This window comes from Sprattus sprattus (genome assembly GCF_963457725.1).
Source record: "Sprattus sprattus genome assembly, chromosome: 5".
NCBI classification, from domain to species: domain Eukaryota; kingdom Metazoa; phylum Chordata; class Actinopteri; order Clupeiformes; family Clupeidae; genus Sprattus; species Sprattus sprattus.
This window is the reverse complement of record NC_137924.1, coordinates 19,997,378-20,013,984: the sequence shown is the minus strand read 5'-3', so window position 1 is coordinate 20,013,984 and position 16,607 is coordinate 19,997,378. Positions and strand designations below refer to the sequence as shown.

Genomic DNA, 16,607 nt, shown 5'->3' with positions numbered 1-16,607 from the left:
GCCTGAAGGGCTTTCATGTGGTTTGGCGATTCATGTGGCCAATGTACGTGCACAGTGTTAGTACATTTAATTGATTTTTTTTTTTTCTGTCTGCACCACTGAAAGTCGTACTTCAAAGCAAGGCTCAATGTTACATACAGGGTTGTGTAAACCATGTTAGGTTGCATGTGTTGTTACTACATGTTCACACAACTTTATTATCCTCAGATTTGAACAGATTAGGCCTATTCATATTTGCTTGAGAGATCTCAACAAATTATCCACTGTGTGTCTGTTTAACAATGTCTTCGTCATTGTATGTACTTGACTTGGGGTTTAAAGAAGTCAGTGTTTTGAAATGGCTGAATAGCTGCTGTTTGTAACATGACTAGCTGTTGTAAATGTCTAATACCAGTCGTGCAAAAGTATTGATCAATGTTTCTACATGTTTTAGGAGGAGAGAGGGATGTGGCATTCTTGATTGATGGCACTGACGCTGTCAGAGCAGACTTCCCCTACATCCGTGACTTCATCAGAAAGGTCATAGAGCCTCTTGACATTGGGATTGACAAAGTTAGAATTTCAGTGGTGCAACACAGTGAGAGGCCTACACCAAACTTTTATTTGAACACCCATTCCACCAAAGAGGAAGTGCTGAATGCTGTTAGTGGGCTTGGCCTGGCTGGAGGGCGGAGTCTGAACACTGGCGTTGCATTGAAGTTCATGAAGGACACTATCCTTTCACCATCGTATGGCAGCAGAGCATCCCAAAATGTCCCACAGTTTTTGATTGTGCTTACTGGTGGAAGATCACGAGACAATGTGAAAGAACCAGCTGGAGATCTGAAGACTACAGGAGTGGTGCCATTTGGTGTTGGTGTAAAAGATGCGGATATCAAGCAGATTCAAGAAATCTCTCACAATCCATCCTTTGCTTTCAAAGTGAAGGAGTTCAGTGAGCTTGACCAGGTCCAGGAGAAGCTCAATCAGATTGTGAATCTTCCCAAAGAAGAACTGACACTTGTTCTGGAACAAGGTAAGTCAAATCCCAATTTTTGTATTTGCAAATGCTGCGATATGTGCTGTGTGCCTCAATGCTGTCAATTTTATGTCTTAGTTCATGCCTCTGATGTAAAGAGAGATGTTGTGTTCCTGCTGGATGGTTCTGATGGAACAAGGAATGGATTCAGAGATCTAGTTGACTTCATTCAGAGACTAGTAGAAACTCTCAATGTCAATGAAAATAATGACAGAGTTTCAGTGGTCCAGTACAGTGGAGACCAAGAGACCCATTTCTATCTGAATACTTATTCTAATAAAGATGACGTTCTCAATGCCATAAGAAGTCTCAAACACAAAGGTGGCACTAAAAGTAATACTGGGGCAGCTCTCACATATGTGAGGCACAGTATATTTACGGCATCTTCTGGAAGCAGAAGACTAAAAGGGGTCCCTCAGATTCTAGTTCTGATAAGTAGCTCATCGTCAAGTGATGATGTTGAGGGTCCCTCAGAAGCATTGAAAGACCTTGACATACTGTCAATAAGTGTTGGTGTGGGCAACACAGATGAAAATGAGCTGGAAATGATTACGGGCACACCAAGTCTTGTGCACAGGATCTCTGGGTTTTCTTTCATACCCTTAATTGAGCCACATCTTGTCGCTCAACTTCTAAGCATTTCAAAAGACACCATGGAAGCCGTTGGAGCGTTGCCTGACACTATAGGTAAGAGCTGTATGTTGGTTTGAAACCTGGAATACTATTTTTGTTATGATACCAAAAACACATTAAATGTACCCAGGGTACGTCCAACATGAACAAACAAACATTCCAAGTTAAATGGTATTTCATTAGAATTTCATAGAATGTTTGTTAAATGTAGTCATTGTATAATGATCTACTTCAGAATATCTGCTAAGTCAGTTTTGGAACCCACAACAAATTTAGCCATCAAGGACACATGTTTAGACTCCTCCCTGACACATGCAAGGACCCATGTTAAGTTGTACCCTAGTTACTTTTAAAACAGTATCAATTGCTACAACACCTTTAATATATTATCGATTGCTACAACACACTGGATGCAACATACTGTACACACATTCACTTCTATGTTACTGTACATAACATGTTGATTTATCAGGTGTTTCATTTTAAATTTGTGCTCTGCTGTTTTCCTGTTTACTTGCTTCAGTTTGTGGGTTCAATCTTTTTTGACTGAAAAGATGGATTCTTGTCCTCTCAAACATCAGTTCTGTTCTTCAACAGAAAATGATCAATTTGCCTCAGCAGTAAATCCTTCCTCTTGCAAAATCTGATATTGATATTTATAGTCACCTTGCTCTTATTTTGCACATCTTAACATTATTTATAGTAAAGCATATTGTTCCTTTTCTGTTTGTCCTGAATTCTCAGTTATTTCCAACAATTTCAAAAGGGATATAATTTTTCTCCTTGATGGTTCTGATGACTCCCGAAGTGGATTACCAGCCATGCGAGAGTTCATTAGGAGAATGACTGAAAAGCTTGACATTGATGAGGATAATACTCGTGTAGCTGTGGTGCAGTACAGTGATGACGCTTTACCGCATTTTCTACTTAATACATACACAACTAAAAAGAAAGTTATCTATGCTGTGAGAAGCCTTCGACCCAAAGGAGGAAAACTCCTTAATACTGGTGCTGCATTACAGTATGTTCGTGACCATGTCCTTATACCATCTTCTGGAAGTAGACGTCACATCGGTGTCCCTCAAGTGCTGATCGTTTTGACGGGTGGAGTTTCGAGTGACGACGTTGTGGGCCCTGCTACTGATCTTAAAAGACTAAAAGTTCTCTCCTTTGCAATTGGAATGAAGAATGCCATGCAGACTGAGCTACAAAAAATTGCCTATTCTTCTCGGTTTCTTTTCGATTTGCCTTCCTTTGGAGAACTCTTATCCATACAAACTGATATCCTCTCCTTTGTCCAGTCAAAAATGGAGATTGAGCCCCCTACCATAGTTGGTAAGAATTGCATCTATTTTCATACCGGCCTATTTCTTTTCCGCCAAATCCCTGACGTCTCAAATGAAATTGTATCTTCATTTGATGGCAAAAGATTACTTTCATCAAAGCATCTGCTATGCTGTGAAGCTACACCGCATGGACTCATGAACTTCTGTTTTCAGATTCAAAATGATTCAATCATTTGAGTCTGCCTTTATTCTTATGTTCTCTAGTTGAGAACCTTTTCATTCTGACATTAGAAGACTTTAGCTTGTGCTCTCCCTTGAGCCAATGATTTTCTTAATCATTGCAAGCTTTTTTGCAGCTTTTCCGCTTGTTTCCAAGACCAGTTCTTTCCTTGGGAATGAAAGAATGTTTTTCTTAGTGTTTGCTGTGGCTTTGAAGCAAACCTTTTATCTCTTCCCCCTGATGGACGTTAAAGTGCTCTTGAAGCTGCAATCATCTAGATCTAATTTCTTTTATGGATCAGATGTCAGTAGATTATCTTGCAAAGCTATTATTGCTATTATTATCACTGAATTTAGAAGTAGTAGTAGAAGTAGTGTTGTAGTAAACAAGCTAAATAATTGATGCATGTTGTGAGATATAAATGTGTTTGTAATTGTTTGTAAAAAAAAAAAGCATTATTGATGAGGCCGCTCAATGTTTGTGTTTAGTTGAATTAGACGCAGCACAAAGAGACATTGTTTTTCTCCTGGATGGATCTGATGAAACGAGGGATGGATTCCCTGCTGTACTGCAGTTTGTGGAAAATGTGGCAGAGAAACTGAGTGTGGATCAGAATCATGACCAGTTGTCTGTGGTACAGTACAGCAATGACCCAGTGGTTAATTTCCATCTAAATACTTACACGTCCAAGAGAGATGTCATCAGTGCTATCAGGAACCTGCAACACAAAGGGGGAAGTCCCCAGAACATGGGAACAGCCCTTAACTATATACGAGAAAATGTTTTTTCCCCGTCAACTGGAAGTAGACGTCTTGAAGGTGTTCCCCAAATTCTCATTGTGTTGACGGGTGGAAGGTCACAAGATGATGTAAGGCATGCTGCTTTGGGCCTGAAAGAGGAGAAGATTTTATCATTCACAATTGGAACACAAAATGCAGATATAATTCAACTACAAACAGTAGCTCACATCCCTAGCTACACTATTTCTATTCCTCACTTTGGAGACCTTCAAAGTATTCAACACAAACTTCTGTCATTTGTAAAACATGTCCCTCGCTCACCAAGATTGCAGTCTCCACCTGTAGTAGGTAAGGAAACATTTATATTTGATTATTTTCTGGTTTAAATGTGAATTGTATTGTACTGATAACATGTTTGTTGTGGACAATATTTGGTTTAAGCTTTTTGTCAACGGTAATGTAGTCCCTGAATATATTTATTTTCCTTGTACCTGTCTGAATATACTGTAGCTGTGGTTAACATGATAATTGAGTTCTTCTGAGCGGGGAAAACACACTTACACCTTTTGTACATATATTCCTTGCAGCAGATATTGGGCAAAGTGATGTTGTATTCTTGATTGATGGCTCTGATGATTCAGAAAGTTTTCCGATGATGAAAGATATTGTACTCAGAGTTGTGGAGAAACTTGAATTTGGACCAAATAAATGTCAGGTTGCAGTAGTCCAGTACAGCGATCAGGCATCAGCTGCCTTTCTGCTCAACACACACTCCAAGAGGGATGATGTAATTGAAAGTGTGAGACAGTTGAAGCAAAGAGGTGGAAGACCTCTGAACACTGGGACAGCTCTTCAGTATGTGAGGGATCAAGTATTTACCGATTCCTTTGGGAGCAGGCGTCTTGAGGGTGTCCCTCAGTTGTTGGTTCTCTTGAGTAGTGGAAGGTCTAATGATGACATTAGAGGTCCTGCTGCCACCCTGAAAGCCACGGGAGTGATCCCAGTGAGCATCGGCACAGCAGGCGCAGACACCCTTGAGCTTCAGACAATATCACAACAACCAAACTACTACTTTATGATGAATGACGTCAATGACATTCCAACGGTACAGGAGAAGCTCTTGTCTTTGGTGAGGAGTACTTCTCCTCAAATGAGACCAACATTGCCACCACCTTCATTTGGTAAGAAAGGTAATTATTTTCTCTTTTAACATGACAAGGCTGGTTGGGGATGTGGAGAGATAAAAATGAAGTCACTGTCATCATGCTATTGTGTTTTTTATTATTTACTCTCTACAGAATCTACCAAAAAAGACATTGTGTTCCTTCTTGATGGTTCTGAGGATACTAGGGCTGGTTTTGAATGGATTCGTGGCCTTGTTAAAAAAATGATTGAAAACCTCAACATAGAGGAAAATGGTGACAGAGTTGCCCTTGTTCAGTACAGTCGGGAAGCAAGAGCCAATTTCTACTTAAACTCGTATTCCTCAAGGAACGACATGCTTAATGCGGTGCAGTCCTTGAGACACAAACGAGGAAGACCACTTAATACTGGAGCAGCGCTACAGTTTCTGAAAGATAATGTCTTCATTACTGCATCTGGAAGCAGAGCTTTGGAAGGTGTACCACAAATACTTTATATATTTAGTGGTGGAAGGTCTAATGATGATGTGCGAGCAATATCGCAAGTTTTAAGAGACAGCAACATCAAAACAATTGCTGTTGGGACACAGAATGCTGACACGCTAGAATTGCAGACTGTGTCTTACACACCTGCTCATGCATTTTCTGTGTCTGACTTTAGTAACATTGAAAATGTACATGACAAATTAATATCATCTATGACCTACACTCAAGAATTTGTGGAACCCACACCAGCCAATTTGGGTAAGCAGTTAACAAAAATAGTGCTAGTAGTGTTGTAATATTGTTATTTCCCCATCAAAAGCAAGTATGAAAGGCCTGTGACATTGTGTTGATGTAGTTGTCGTTGTTTGTTTTACATCTCAGCTCCCACCACAGGTATGACAAGAGACATTGTGTTCCTAATTGATGGGTCAGATGATATGAGAAATCGATTTTCTGCCATACGAGCATTTGTTGGGAGCATGGTTGAAAAGTTTGATGTGAACCAAAATAAAGATCAAGTAGCTGTTGTTCAGTTCAGCAACATCCCAACAACTGAATTCACCCTGAACACTCATAGATCAACAGAAAGTGTATTGAACGCCGTGCAAAACCTTAGACCAAAAGGGGGAAGGCCACATTATACTGGAAAAGCCCTACAGTTTGTGAAAGACTATATTTTCACCCAGAGTGCAGGGAGTCGACACCTGGAGGGTGTACCTCAGATTCTTGTGGTAGTCACTGGTGGTAGATCTAGAGACTCCCCTCATGGACCAGCTGGTGCATTGAAAAGAATGGGAGTGTTGACATTTGCTGTTGGCTCACAGCTCACTGACCGTATGGAAATGCAGGTCATTGCCTCTCAGACTGAAGATGCTTTCATATCACCTGGATTGGTTGACTTCAAAAACATTCAACAGAGTTTGATGACAAAACTTTCTACCTTCAAAGATGGGGAGATCATTAAATTTGATGGTTGTGAGTATTATGGCCTATCCACAGTAATATACTGTATATATATATATATATCTTAATCTTATACATCTTATTTACATTTTATGCTGTAGCATACGACATACATTTTATGAGGTTCTTCATCTTATGCATTTACATTTCAGTTGGGAGTGATGTGACAAAAAGGGATGTGATGTTTCTTGTGGATGGCTCAGACCACACAAGAAGTGGATTCCAAGCTATACAAGATTTCATATTCAATATCGTGACAAAGCTTGATGTAAGAAGTACTGGAGATAGAGTATCAGTAACTCAGTTCAGCAATGTAGCAGTGCCCAATTTCTATCTCAATTCATTTTTGAAACAAGAAGATGTTTTGAATGCTATTAAAGGACTTACACATAAAGGAGGCAGGCCCCTTAACATTGGGAGAGCCCTGCAGTTTGTCAAAGACAATATAGTAACCACTCTCTCTGGGAGTAGATACATGGAGAATGTGCCACAAATACTGGTTTTGGTAGTGGGTGGAAAGTCCAGAGACAATGTTGAGGCTCCAGCTTCGGTTCTAAAGGACTTTGGAGTGCAGACATTTGTTATTGGAATGGGGGACTCTGACAGAAGGGAGCTCGAAAGGATTGCTGTCAGCCCAAAACACCTACAAGTATTGCCAGATTCAACTGGTCTCTTGAATATCCAACAACAGTTTCTGTCTGCCATTGTCACCCTTGAAATCAAGACCACACCCATATCACCAACAATCATTGGTAAGGATAGGTGTATTTTCAAATCCGTTGATTAAAGGTAAAACCAGTTATTGTATAAAAAATTGAATAGAAAATGGTAAAAAATAAATGTATTTCCAGATTGATTAAATGTTTGTAATGATCAATGTCCAAACAATTTCAATATCCTTAGTTGAAAGAAGAATTACCCAAAAAGACGTGGTGTTCATGCTGGATGGTTCCGATGGAACAAGAAACGTTTTCCCAGCAGTGCTTGACTTTGTTCAAAGAGTGGTGGAGAAACTAAATGTGGGTGAGAGCAAAGACCGTGTCTCTGTGGTCCAGTACAGCAGAGACCCAGTGGCCCACTTCTACCTGAACACCCACTCAAGGAAGGAGGATGTTCTTGAGAATGTTAGAAGTCTGAGACATAAAGGTGGAAGGCCTCTCAACACTGGTGCAGCTCTCCAGTATGTGAGGGAGAACGTGTTCGCAGCCTCCTCCGGTTCTAGACGCTTAGAGGGTGTGCCACAGATACTGATCCTGCTTAGCGGTGGAAGGTCTTTTGACGGCGTGGACGCTCCAGCCTCGGCTCTGAAGGAGCTGGGAGTGCAGATCCTTCCAATTGGAAACAGGAACTCTGACAGCAGAGAACTGCAGAGGATTTCACAGGACCCTAGTTACGCATTGTCAGTGTCTGACTTCAGTGACCTTCCGACTGTTCAGGAGCAACTTCTCTCTGTCGTGAGCACTGTAGTAGTGGTGGCCACTCCCATAAAACCCACAGTCATAGGTAAGAACGCATGTGTCTGTAGTTTCTTGTGTCGTCCCTGCTGTAAGACAATATGGTTGTGCCAGTGACGGATAGCAAACATTTTTAAGTTATCTACTCAGTTGGACATTAGGGCTAAAGCACAGTTTGATGCCTATAGAGATAGTTGCAAAGTGTGTGCTTAGCAAAGTCTTAGATTGCTCTTTTGACATGCTTTATCTGCTATAGCCGAGGACCGTGCAGCCAAGAGAGATGTCGTACTCCTGCTTGACGGCTCAGACGGAAGTAGGAATGGATTCCCCGCCATGCGTGACTTTGTTCAGAGAGTGGTGGAGAAACTCCATTTGGATGAAGGCAAAGACCGCGTTTCTGTGGTCCAGTACAGCCGAGAGCCTGAGGCTAATTTCTATCTGAACACCTACACCACAAAGGAAGAGGTTCTGGAAACTGTCCGCGGTCTGAGGCACAAAGGAGGACGACCCCTAAACACCGGGTCAGCCCTCCAGTACGTGAGAGACAGTGTCCTCACTGATTCCTCTGGCAGTAGACGCCTGGAGGGTGTCCCACAGATACTGATTTTATTGAGCAGTGGAAGGTCTTTTGACGCTGTGGACACGCCAGCCTCTGCTCTTAGGGAGCTCGGAGTCAAAATATATACCATTGGCAGCAGAACCTCTGACAGTAGAGAATTGCAGAGGATTTCAAAAGAACCTGGCAATGCACTTTCATTGTCTGACTTCAGTGACCTCCCCAGTGTTCAGGAGCAACTTCTCGATTCCGTAGAAAATGTTATCATAACTGTCACACCAACGACACCAACTGTCATAGGTATGTTTACATCTTTACGACAGTCCAGCCCTTTAATGTTTGCTTCATTGCCGTCTTTCTCTCGCCAACATTTGTAAGCCTTTTTAAAATTCTAACGCAAAGACATTTAATTAGAGTTGCATAGAAATATCCAGGGGATGAAGGCAGGCAACATTGTGAGGGTGGGTGAAGAAAAGGGGATGGGTTTGATGGAGCCATGTCCCTTCATTTGTATCTCAGGACTGATCTGAGGAAGGGCAAGTGGGGTTGCTGTGCTAAAACAAAGTGTGCTCCGTGCTAAACATGTCGTTTTCCTTCTAGTTGACGATGGCGCTCCTAGAAAGGATGTTGTATTCCTGCTGGATGGCTCTGATTACACTAGGAATGCATTCCCAGCTATGAAGGACTTTGTTCAGAGGGTAGTGGAGAAGCTAAATGTGATGGAGAACAGAGATCGAGTGTCTGTGGTCCAATACAGCAGAGACCCAGAGGCCCATTTCTATCTGAATACATACACAGGAAAGGAAGACACTCTTGACGCTGTGAGAGCTCTGAGGCACAAAGGAGGCAGGCCCCTCAACACCGGGGCCGCTCTCCAGTACGTGAGAGAGAGCGCCTTCACTCCTTCCTCTGGTAGCAGACGGCAAGAGGGTGTTCCTCAAATCCTAATTCTGCTGAGCGGAGCGAGGTCTAGCGATAACGTAAACACACCAGCCACCTCTATCAAAGAGAGTGGCGTCTTGATCTTTGCTATTGGCACCAAAAATTCCAGCCGAGAGGTTGAGAAGATTGCCTCCTATCCCAACTATGCCCAGTCTGTGTCAGACTTTTCGGAGCTGCCAAATGTCCAACAGCAATTCCTTGCCTCAGTGAACACTGCTGTCTTGGAGGTAACACAAACATCACCACCGGTTTTAGGTAAGACTGATTTAACCATATTGTTCTTCATCTCTACAAATTGGCTTGTCTGCGGGTTGTGTTTTTTAATTTATTTCTACATATTCCTACCTGCCCTAATGTATCAAAAAGAAAGCAGCTATGTCAGGCCAGGGTGTTACATGCCAAGACATATCTTAAGTCAGGTTGCTGTTGAAGGGGAAAAGTGGCAACCTAGTGAGAAGATAGAGATTTGAGTGCTTTCAAAGGTTTTCCATGCTATGGAGGGTAAAGTTCTCATATGAGTGTATGTCTGTGCATTTCAATATCCTTAGTTGACAGAAGAATGCCCCAAAAGGACGTGGTGTTCATGCTGGATGGTTCCGATGGAACAAGAAACGTTTTCCCAGCAGTGCTTGACTTTGTTCAAAGAGTGGTGGAGAAACTAAATGTGGGTGAGAGCAAAGACCGTGTCTCTGTGGTCCAGTACAGCAGAGACCCAGTGGCCCACTTCTACCTGAACACCCACTCAAGGAAGGAGGATGTTCTTGAGAATGTTAGAAGTCTGAGACATAAAGGTGGAAGGCCTCTCAACACTGGTGCAGCTCTCCAGTATGTGAGGGAGAACGTGTTCGCAGCCTCCTCCGGTTCTAGACGCTTAGAGGGTGTGCCACAGATACTGATCCTGCTTAGCGGTGGAAGGTCTTTTGACGGCGTGGACGCTCCAGCCTCGGCTCTGAAGGAGCTGGGAGTGCAGATCCTTCCAATTGGAAACAGGAACTCTGACAGCAGAGAACTGCAGAGGATTTCACAGGACCCTAGTTACGCATTGTCAGTGTCTGACTTCAGTGACCTTCCGACTGTTCAGGAGCAACTTCTCTCTGTCGTGAGCACTGTAGTAGTGGTGGCCACTCCCATAAAACCCACAGTCATAGGTAAGAACGCATGTGTCTGTAGTTTCTTGTGTCGTCCCTGCTGTAAGACAATATGGTTGTGCCAGTGACGGATAGCAAACATTTTTAAGTTATCTACTCAGTTGGACATTAGGGCTAAAGCACAGTTTGATGCCTGTAGAGATAGTTGCAAAGTGTGTGCTTAGCAAAGTCTTAGATTGCTCTTTTGACATGCTTTATCTGCTATAGCCGAGGACCGTGCAGCCAAGAGAGATGTCGTACTCCTGCTTGACGGCTCAGACGGAAGTAGGAATGGATTCCCCGCCATGCGTGACTTTGTTCAGAGAGTGGTGGAGAAACTCCATTTGGATGAAGGCAAAGACCGCGTTTCTGTGGTCCAGTACAGCCGAGAGCCTGAGGCTAATTTCTATCTGAACACCTACACCACAAAGGAAGAGGTTCTGGAAACTGTCCGCGGTCTGAGGCACAAAGGAGGGCGACCCCTAAACACCGGGTCAGCCCTCCAGTACGTGAGAGACAGTGTCCTCACTGATTCCTCTGGCAGTAGACGCCTGGAGGGTGTCCCACAGATACTGATTTTATTGAGCAGTGGAAGGTCTTTTGACGCTGTGGACACGCCAGCCTCTGCTCTTAGGGAGCTCGGAGTCAAAATATATACCATTGGCAGCAGAACCTCTGACAGTAGAGAATTGCAGAGGATTTCAAAAGAACCTGGCAATGCACTTTCAGTGTCTGACTTCAGTGACCTCCCCAGTGTTCAGGAGCAACTTCTCGATTCCGTAGAAAATGTTATCATAACTGTCACACCAACGACACCAACTGTCATAGGTATGTTTACATCTTTACGACAGTCCAGCCCTTTAATGTTTGCTTCATTGCCGTCTTTCCCTCGCCAACATTTGTAAGCCTTTTTAAAATTCTAACGCAAAGACATTTAATTAGAGTTGCATAGAAATATCCAGGGGATGAAGGCAGGCAACATTGTGAGGGTGGGTGAAGAAAAGGGGATGGGTTTGATGGAGCCATGTCCCTTCATTTGTATCTCAGGACTGATCTGAGGAAGGGCAAGTGGGGTTGCTGTGCTAAAACAAAGTGTGCTCCGTACTAAACATGTCGTTTTCCTTCCAGTTGACGATGGCGCTCCTAGAAAGGATGTTGTATTCCTGCTGGATGGCTCTGATTACACTAGGAATGCATTCCCAGCTATGAAGGACTTTGTTCAGAGGGTAGTGGAGAAGCTAAATGTGATGGAGAACAGAGATCGAGTGTCTGTGGTCCAATACAGCAGAGACCCAGAGGCCCATTTCTATCTGAATACATACACAGGAAAGGAAGACACTCTTGACGCTGTGAGAGCTCTGAGGCACAAAGGAGGCAGGCCCCTCAACACCGGGGCCGCTCTCCAGTACGTGAGAGAGAGCGCCTTCACTCCTTCCTCTGGTAGCAGACGGCAAGAGGGTGTTCCTCAAATCCTAATTCTGCTGAGCGGAGCGAGGTCTAGCGATAACGTAGACACACCAGCCACCTCTATCAAAGAGAGTGGCGTCTTGATCTTTGCTATTGGCACCAAAAATTCCAGCCGAGAGGTTGAGAAGATTGCCTCCTATCCCAACTATGCCCAGTCTGTGTCAGACTTTTCGGAGCTGCCAAATGTCCAACAGCAATTCCTTGCCTCAGTGAACACTGCTGTCTTGGAGGTAACACAAACATCACCACCGGTTTTAGGTAAGACTGATTTAACCATATTGTTCTTCATCTCTACAAATTGGCTTGTCTGCGGGTTGTGTTTTTTAATTTATTTCTACATATTCCTACCTGCCCTAATGTATCAAAAAGAAAGCAGCTATGTCAGGCCAGGGTGTTACATGCCAAGACATATCTTAAGTCAGGTTGCTGTTGAAGGGGAAAAGTGGCATCCTAGTGAGAAGATAGAGATTTGAGTGCTTTCGAAGGTTTTCCATGCTATGGAGGGTAAAGTTCTCATATGAGTGTATGTCTGTGCATTTCAATATCCTTAGTTGACAGAAGAATGCCCCAAAAGGACGTGGTGTTCATGCTGGATGGTTCCGATGGAACAAGAAACGTTTTCCCATCAGTGCTTGACTTTGTTCAAAGAGTGGTGGAGAAACTAAATGTGGGTGAGAGCAAAGACCGTGTCTCTGTGGTCCAGTACAGCAGAGACCCAGTGGCCCACTTCTACCTGAACACCCACTCAAGGAAGGAGGATGTTCTTGAGAATGTTAGAAGTCTGAGACATAAAGGTGGAAGGCCTCTCAACACTGGTGCAGCTCTCCAGTATGTGAGGGAGAACGTGTTCGCAGCCTCCTCCGGTTCTAGACGCTTAGAGGGTGTGCCACAGATACTGATCCTGCTTAGCGGTGGAAGGTCTTTTGACGGCGTGGACGCTCCAGCCTCGGCTCTGAAGGAGCTGGGAGTGCAGATCCTTCCAATTGGAAACAGGAACTCTGACAGCAGAGAACTGCAGAGGATTTCACAGGACCCTAGTTACGCATTGTCAGTGTCTGACTTCAGTGACCTTCCGACTGTTCAGGAGCAACTTCTCTCTGTCGTGAGCACTGTAGTAGTGGTGGCCACTCCCATAAAACCCACAGTCATAGGTAAGAACGCATGTGTCTGTAGTTTCTTGTGTCGTCCCTGCTGTAAGACAATATGGTTGTGCCAGTGACGGATAGCAAACATTTTTAAGTTATCTACTCAGTTGGACATTAGGGCTAAAGCACAGTTTGATGCCTGTAGAGATAGTTGCAAAGTGTGTGCTTAGCAAAGTCTTAGATTGCTCTTTTGACATGCTTTATCTGCTATAGCCGAGGACCGTGCAGCCAAGAGAGATGTCGTACTCCTGCTTGACGGCTCAGACGGAAGTAGGAATGGATTCCCCGCCATGCGTGACTTTGTTCAGAGAGTGGTGGAGAAACTCCATTTGGATGAAGGCAAAGACCGCGTTTCTGTGGTCCAGTACAGCCGAGAGCCTGAGGCTAATTTCTATCTGAACACCTACACCACAAAGGAAGAGGTTCTGGAAACTGTCCGCGGTCTGAGGCACAAAGGAGGGCGACCCCTAAACACCGGGTCAGCCCTCCAGTACGTGAGAGACAGTGTCCTCACTGATTCCTCTGGCAGTAGACGCCTGGAGGGTGTCCCACAGATACTGATTTTATTGAGCAGTGGAAGGTCTTTTGACGCTGTGGACACGCCAGCCTCTGCTCTTAGGGAGCTCGGAGTCAAAATATATACCATTGGCAGCAGAACCTCTGACAGTAGAGAATTGCAGAGGATTTCAAAAGAACCTGGCAATGCACTTTCAGTGTCTGACTTCAGTGACCTCCCCAGTGTTCAGGAGCAACTTCTCGATTCCGTAGAAAATGTTATCATAACTGTCACACCAACGACACCAACTGTCATAGGTATGTTTACATCTTTACGACAGTCCAGCCCTTTAATGTTTGCTTCATTGCCGTCTTTCCCTCGCCAACATTTGTAAGCCTTTTTAAAATTCTAACGCAAAGACATTTAATTAGAGTTGCATAGAAATATCCAGGGGATGAAGGCAGGCAACATTGTGAGGGTGGGTGAAGAAAAGGGGATGGGTTTGATGGAGCCATGTCCCTTCATTTGTATCTCAGGACTGATCTGAGGAAGGGCAAGTGGGGTTGCTGTGCTAAAACAAAGTGTGCTCCGTGCTAAACATGTCGTTTTCCTTCTAGTTGACGATGGCGCTCCTAGAAAGGATGTTGTATTCCTGCTAGATGGCTCTGATTACACTAGGAATGCATTCCCAGCTATGAAGGACTTTGTTCAGAGGGTAGTGGAGAAGCTAAATGTGATGGAGAACAGAGATCGAGTGTCTGTGGTCCAATACAGCAGAGACCCAGAGGCCCATTTCTATCTGAATACATACACAGGAAAGGAAGACACTCTTGACGCTGTGAGAGCTCTGAGGCACAAAGGAGGCAGGCCCCTCAACACCGGGGCCGCTCTCCAGTACGTGAGAGAGAGCGCCTTCACTCCTTCCTCTGGTAGCAGACGGCAAGAGGGTGTTCCTCAAATCCTAATTCTGCTGAGCGGAGCGAGGTCTAGCGATAACGTAGACACACCAGCCACCTCTATCAAAGAGAGTGGCGTCTTGATCTTTGCTATTGGCACCAAAAATTCCAGCCGAGAGGTTGAGAAGATTGCCTCCTATCCCAACTATGCCCAGTCTGTGTCAGACTTTTCGGAGCTGCCAAATGTCCAACAGCAATTCCTTGCCTCAGTGAACACTGCTGTCTTGGAGGTAACACAAACATCACCACCGGTTTTAGGTAAGACTGATTTAACCATATTGTTCTTCATCTCTACAAATTGGCTTGTCTGCGGGTTGTGTTTTTTAATTTATTTCTACATATTCCTACCTGCCCTAATGTATCAAAAAGAAAGCAGCTATGTCAGGCCAGGGTGTTACATGCCAAGACATATCTTAAGTCAGGTTGCTGTTGAAGGGGAAAAGTGGCATCCTAGTGAGAAGATAGAGATTTGAGTGCTTTCGAAGGTTTTCCATGCTATGGAGGGTAAAGTTCTCATATGAGTGTATGTCTGTGCATTTCAATATCCTTAGTTGACAGAAGAATGCCCCAAAAGGACGTGGTGTTCATGCTGGATGGTTCCGATGGAACAAGAAACGTTTTCCCAGCAGTGCTTGACTTTGTTCAAAGAGTGGTGGAGAAACTAAATGTGGGTGAGAGCAAAGACCGTGTCTCTGTGGTCCAGTACAGCAGAGACCCAGTGGCCCACTTCTACCTGAACACCCACTCAAGGAAGGAGGATGTTCTTGAGAATGTTAGAAGTCTGAGACATAAAGGTGGAAGGCCTCTCAACACTGGTGCAGCTCTCCAGTATGTGAGGGAGAACGTGTTCGCAGCCTCCTCCGGTTCTAGACGCTTAGAGGGTGTGCCACAGATACTGATCCTGCTTAGCGGTGGAAGGTCTTTTGACGGCGTGGACGCTCCAGCCTCGGCTCTGAAGGAGCTGGGAGTGCAGATCCTTCCAATTGGAAACAGGAACTCTGACAGCAGAGAACTGCAGAGGATTTCACAGGACCCTAGTTACGCATTGTCAGTGTCTGACTTCAGTGACCTTCCGACTGTTCAGGAGCAACTTCTCTCTGTCGTGAGCACTGTAGTAGTGGTGGCCACTCCCATAAAACCCACAGTCATAGGTAAGAACGCATGTGTCTGTAGTTTCTTGTGTCGTCCCTGCTGTAAGACAATATGGTTGTGCCAGTGACGGATAGCAAACATTTTTAAGTTATCTACTCAGTTGGACATTAGGGCTAAAGCACAGTTTGATGCCTGTAGAGATAGTTGCAAAGTGTGTGCTTAGCAAAGTCTTAGATTGCTCTTTTGACATGCTTTATCTGCTATAGCCGAGGACCGTGCAGCCAAGAGAGATGTCGTACTCCTGCTTGACGGCTCAGACGGAAGTAGGAATGGATTCCCCGCCATGCGTGACTTTGTTCAGAGAGTGGTGGAGAAACTCCATTTGGATGAAGGCAAAGACCGCGTTTCTGTGGTCCAGTACAGCCGAGAGCCTGAGGCTAATTTCTATCTGAACACCTACACCACAAAGGAAGAGGTTCTGGAAACTGTCCGCGGTCTGAGGCACAAAGGAGGACGACCCCTAAACACCGGGTCAGCCCTCCAGTACGTGAGAGACAGTGTCCTCACTGATTCCTCTGGCAGTAGACGCCTGGAGGGTGTCCCACAGATACTGATTTTATTGAGCAGTGGAAGGTCTTTTGACGCTGTGGACACGCCAGCCTCTGCTCTTAGGGAGCTCGGAGTCAAAATATATACCATTGGCAGCAGAACCTCTGACAGTAGAGAATTGCAGAGGATTTCAAAAGAACCTGGCAATGCACTTTCAGTGTCTGACTTCAGTGACCTCCCCAGTGTTCAGGAGCAACTTCTCGATTCCGTAGAAAATGTTATCATAACTGTCACACCAACGACACCAACTGTCATAGGTATGTTTACATCTTTAC

At 44.4% G+C, this 16,607-nt stretch overlaps 2 protein-coding genes across 2 annotated transcripts in view; both read left to right on the top strand.

Moving 5' to 3' along the window:
* LOC308365896 (collagen alpha-3(VI) chain-like) overlaps positions 1–16,607 on the top strand; it is a 94,313-nt gene that overhangs the window by 10,060 nt on the left and 67,646 nt on the right. Inside the window, exon 6 of the mRNA XM_080839514.1 lies at positions 434–1,015. Within this exon, the coding sequence (XP_080695640.1) occupies positions 434–1,015 (582 nt within the window). The remainder of the gene's footprint in view (positions 1–433; positions 1,016–16,607) is intronic.
* Positions 4,553–16,607, top strand: part of LOC308365526 (uncharacterized protein) — a gene marked incomplete at both ends in the record, with an annotated part of 56,116 nt that continues 44,061 nt past the window's right edge. The window contains 14 exons of the mRNA XM_080838993.1: positions 4,553–5,026; positions 6,212–6,500; positions 6,998–7,240; positions 7,392–7,991; positions 8,199–8,798; positions 9,099–9,695; positions 9,989–10,588; positions 10,796–11,395; positions 11,696–12,292; positions 12,586–13,185; positions 13,393–13,992; positions 14,293–14,889; positions 15,183–15,782; positions 15,990–16,589. Of these exons, the coding sequence (XP_080695119.1) occupies positions 4,553–5,026; positions 6,212–6,500; positions 6,998–7,240; positions 7,392–7,991; positions 8,199–8,798; positions 9,099–9,695; positions 9,989–10,588; positions 10,796–11,395; positions 11,696–12,292; positions 12,586–13,185; positions 13,393–13,992; positions 14,293–14,889; positions 15,183–15,782; positions 15,990–16,589 (7,597 nt within the window). The remainder of the gene's footprint in view (positions 5,027–6,211; positions 6,501–6,997; positions 7,241–7,391; positions 7,992–8,198; positions 8,799–9,098; positions 9,696–9,988; positions 10,589–10,795; positions 11,396–11,695; positions 12,293–12,585; positions 13,186–13,392; positions 13,993–14,292; positions 14,890–15,182; positions 15,783–15,989; positions 16,590–16,607) is intronic.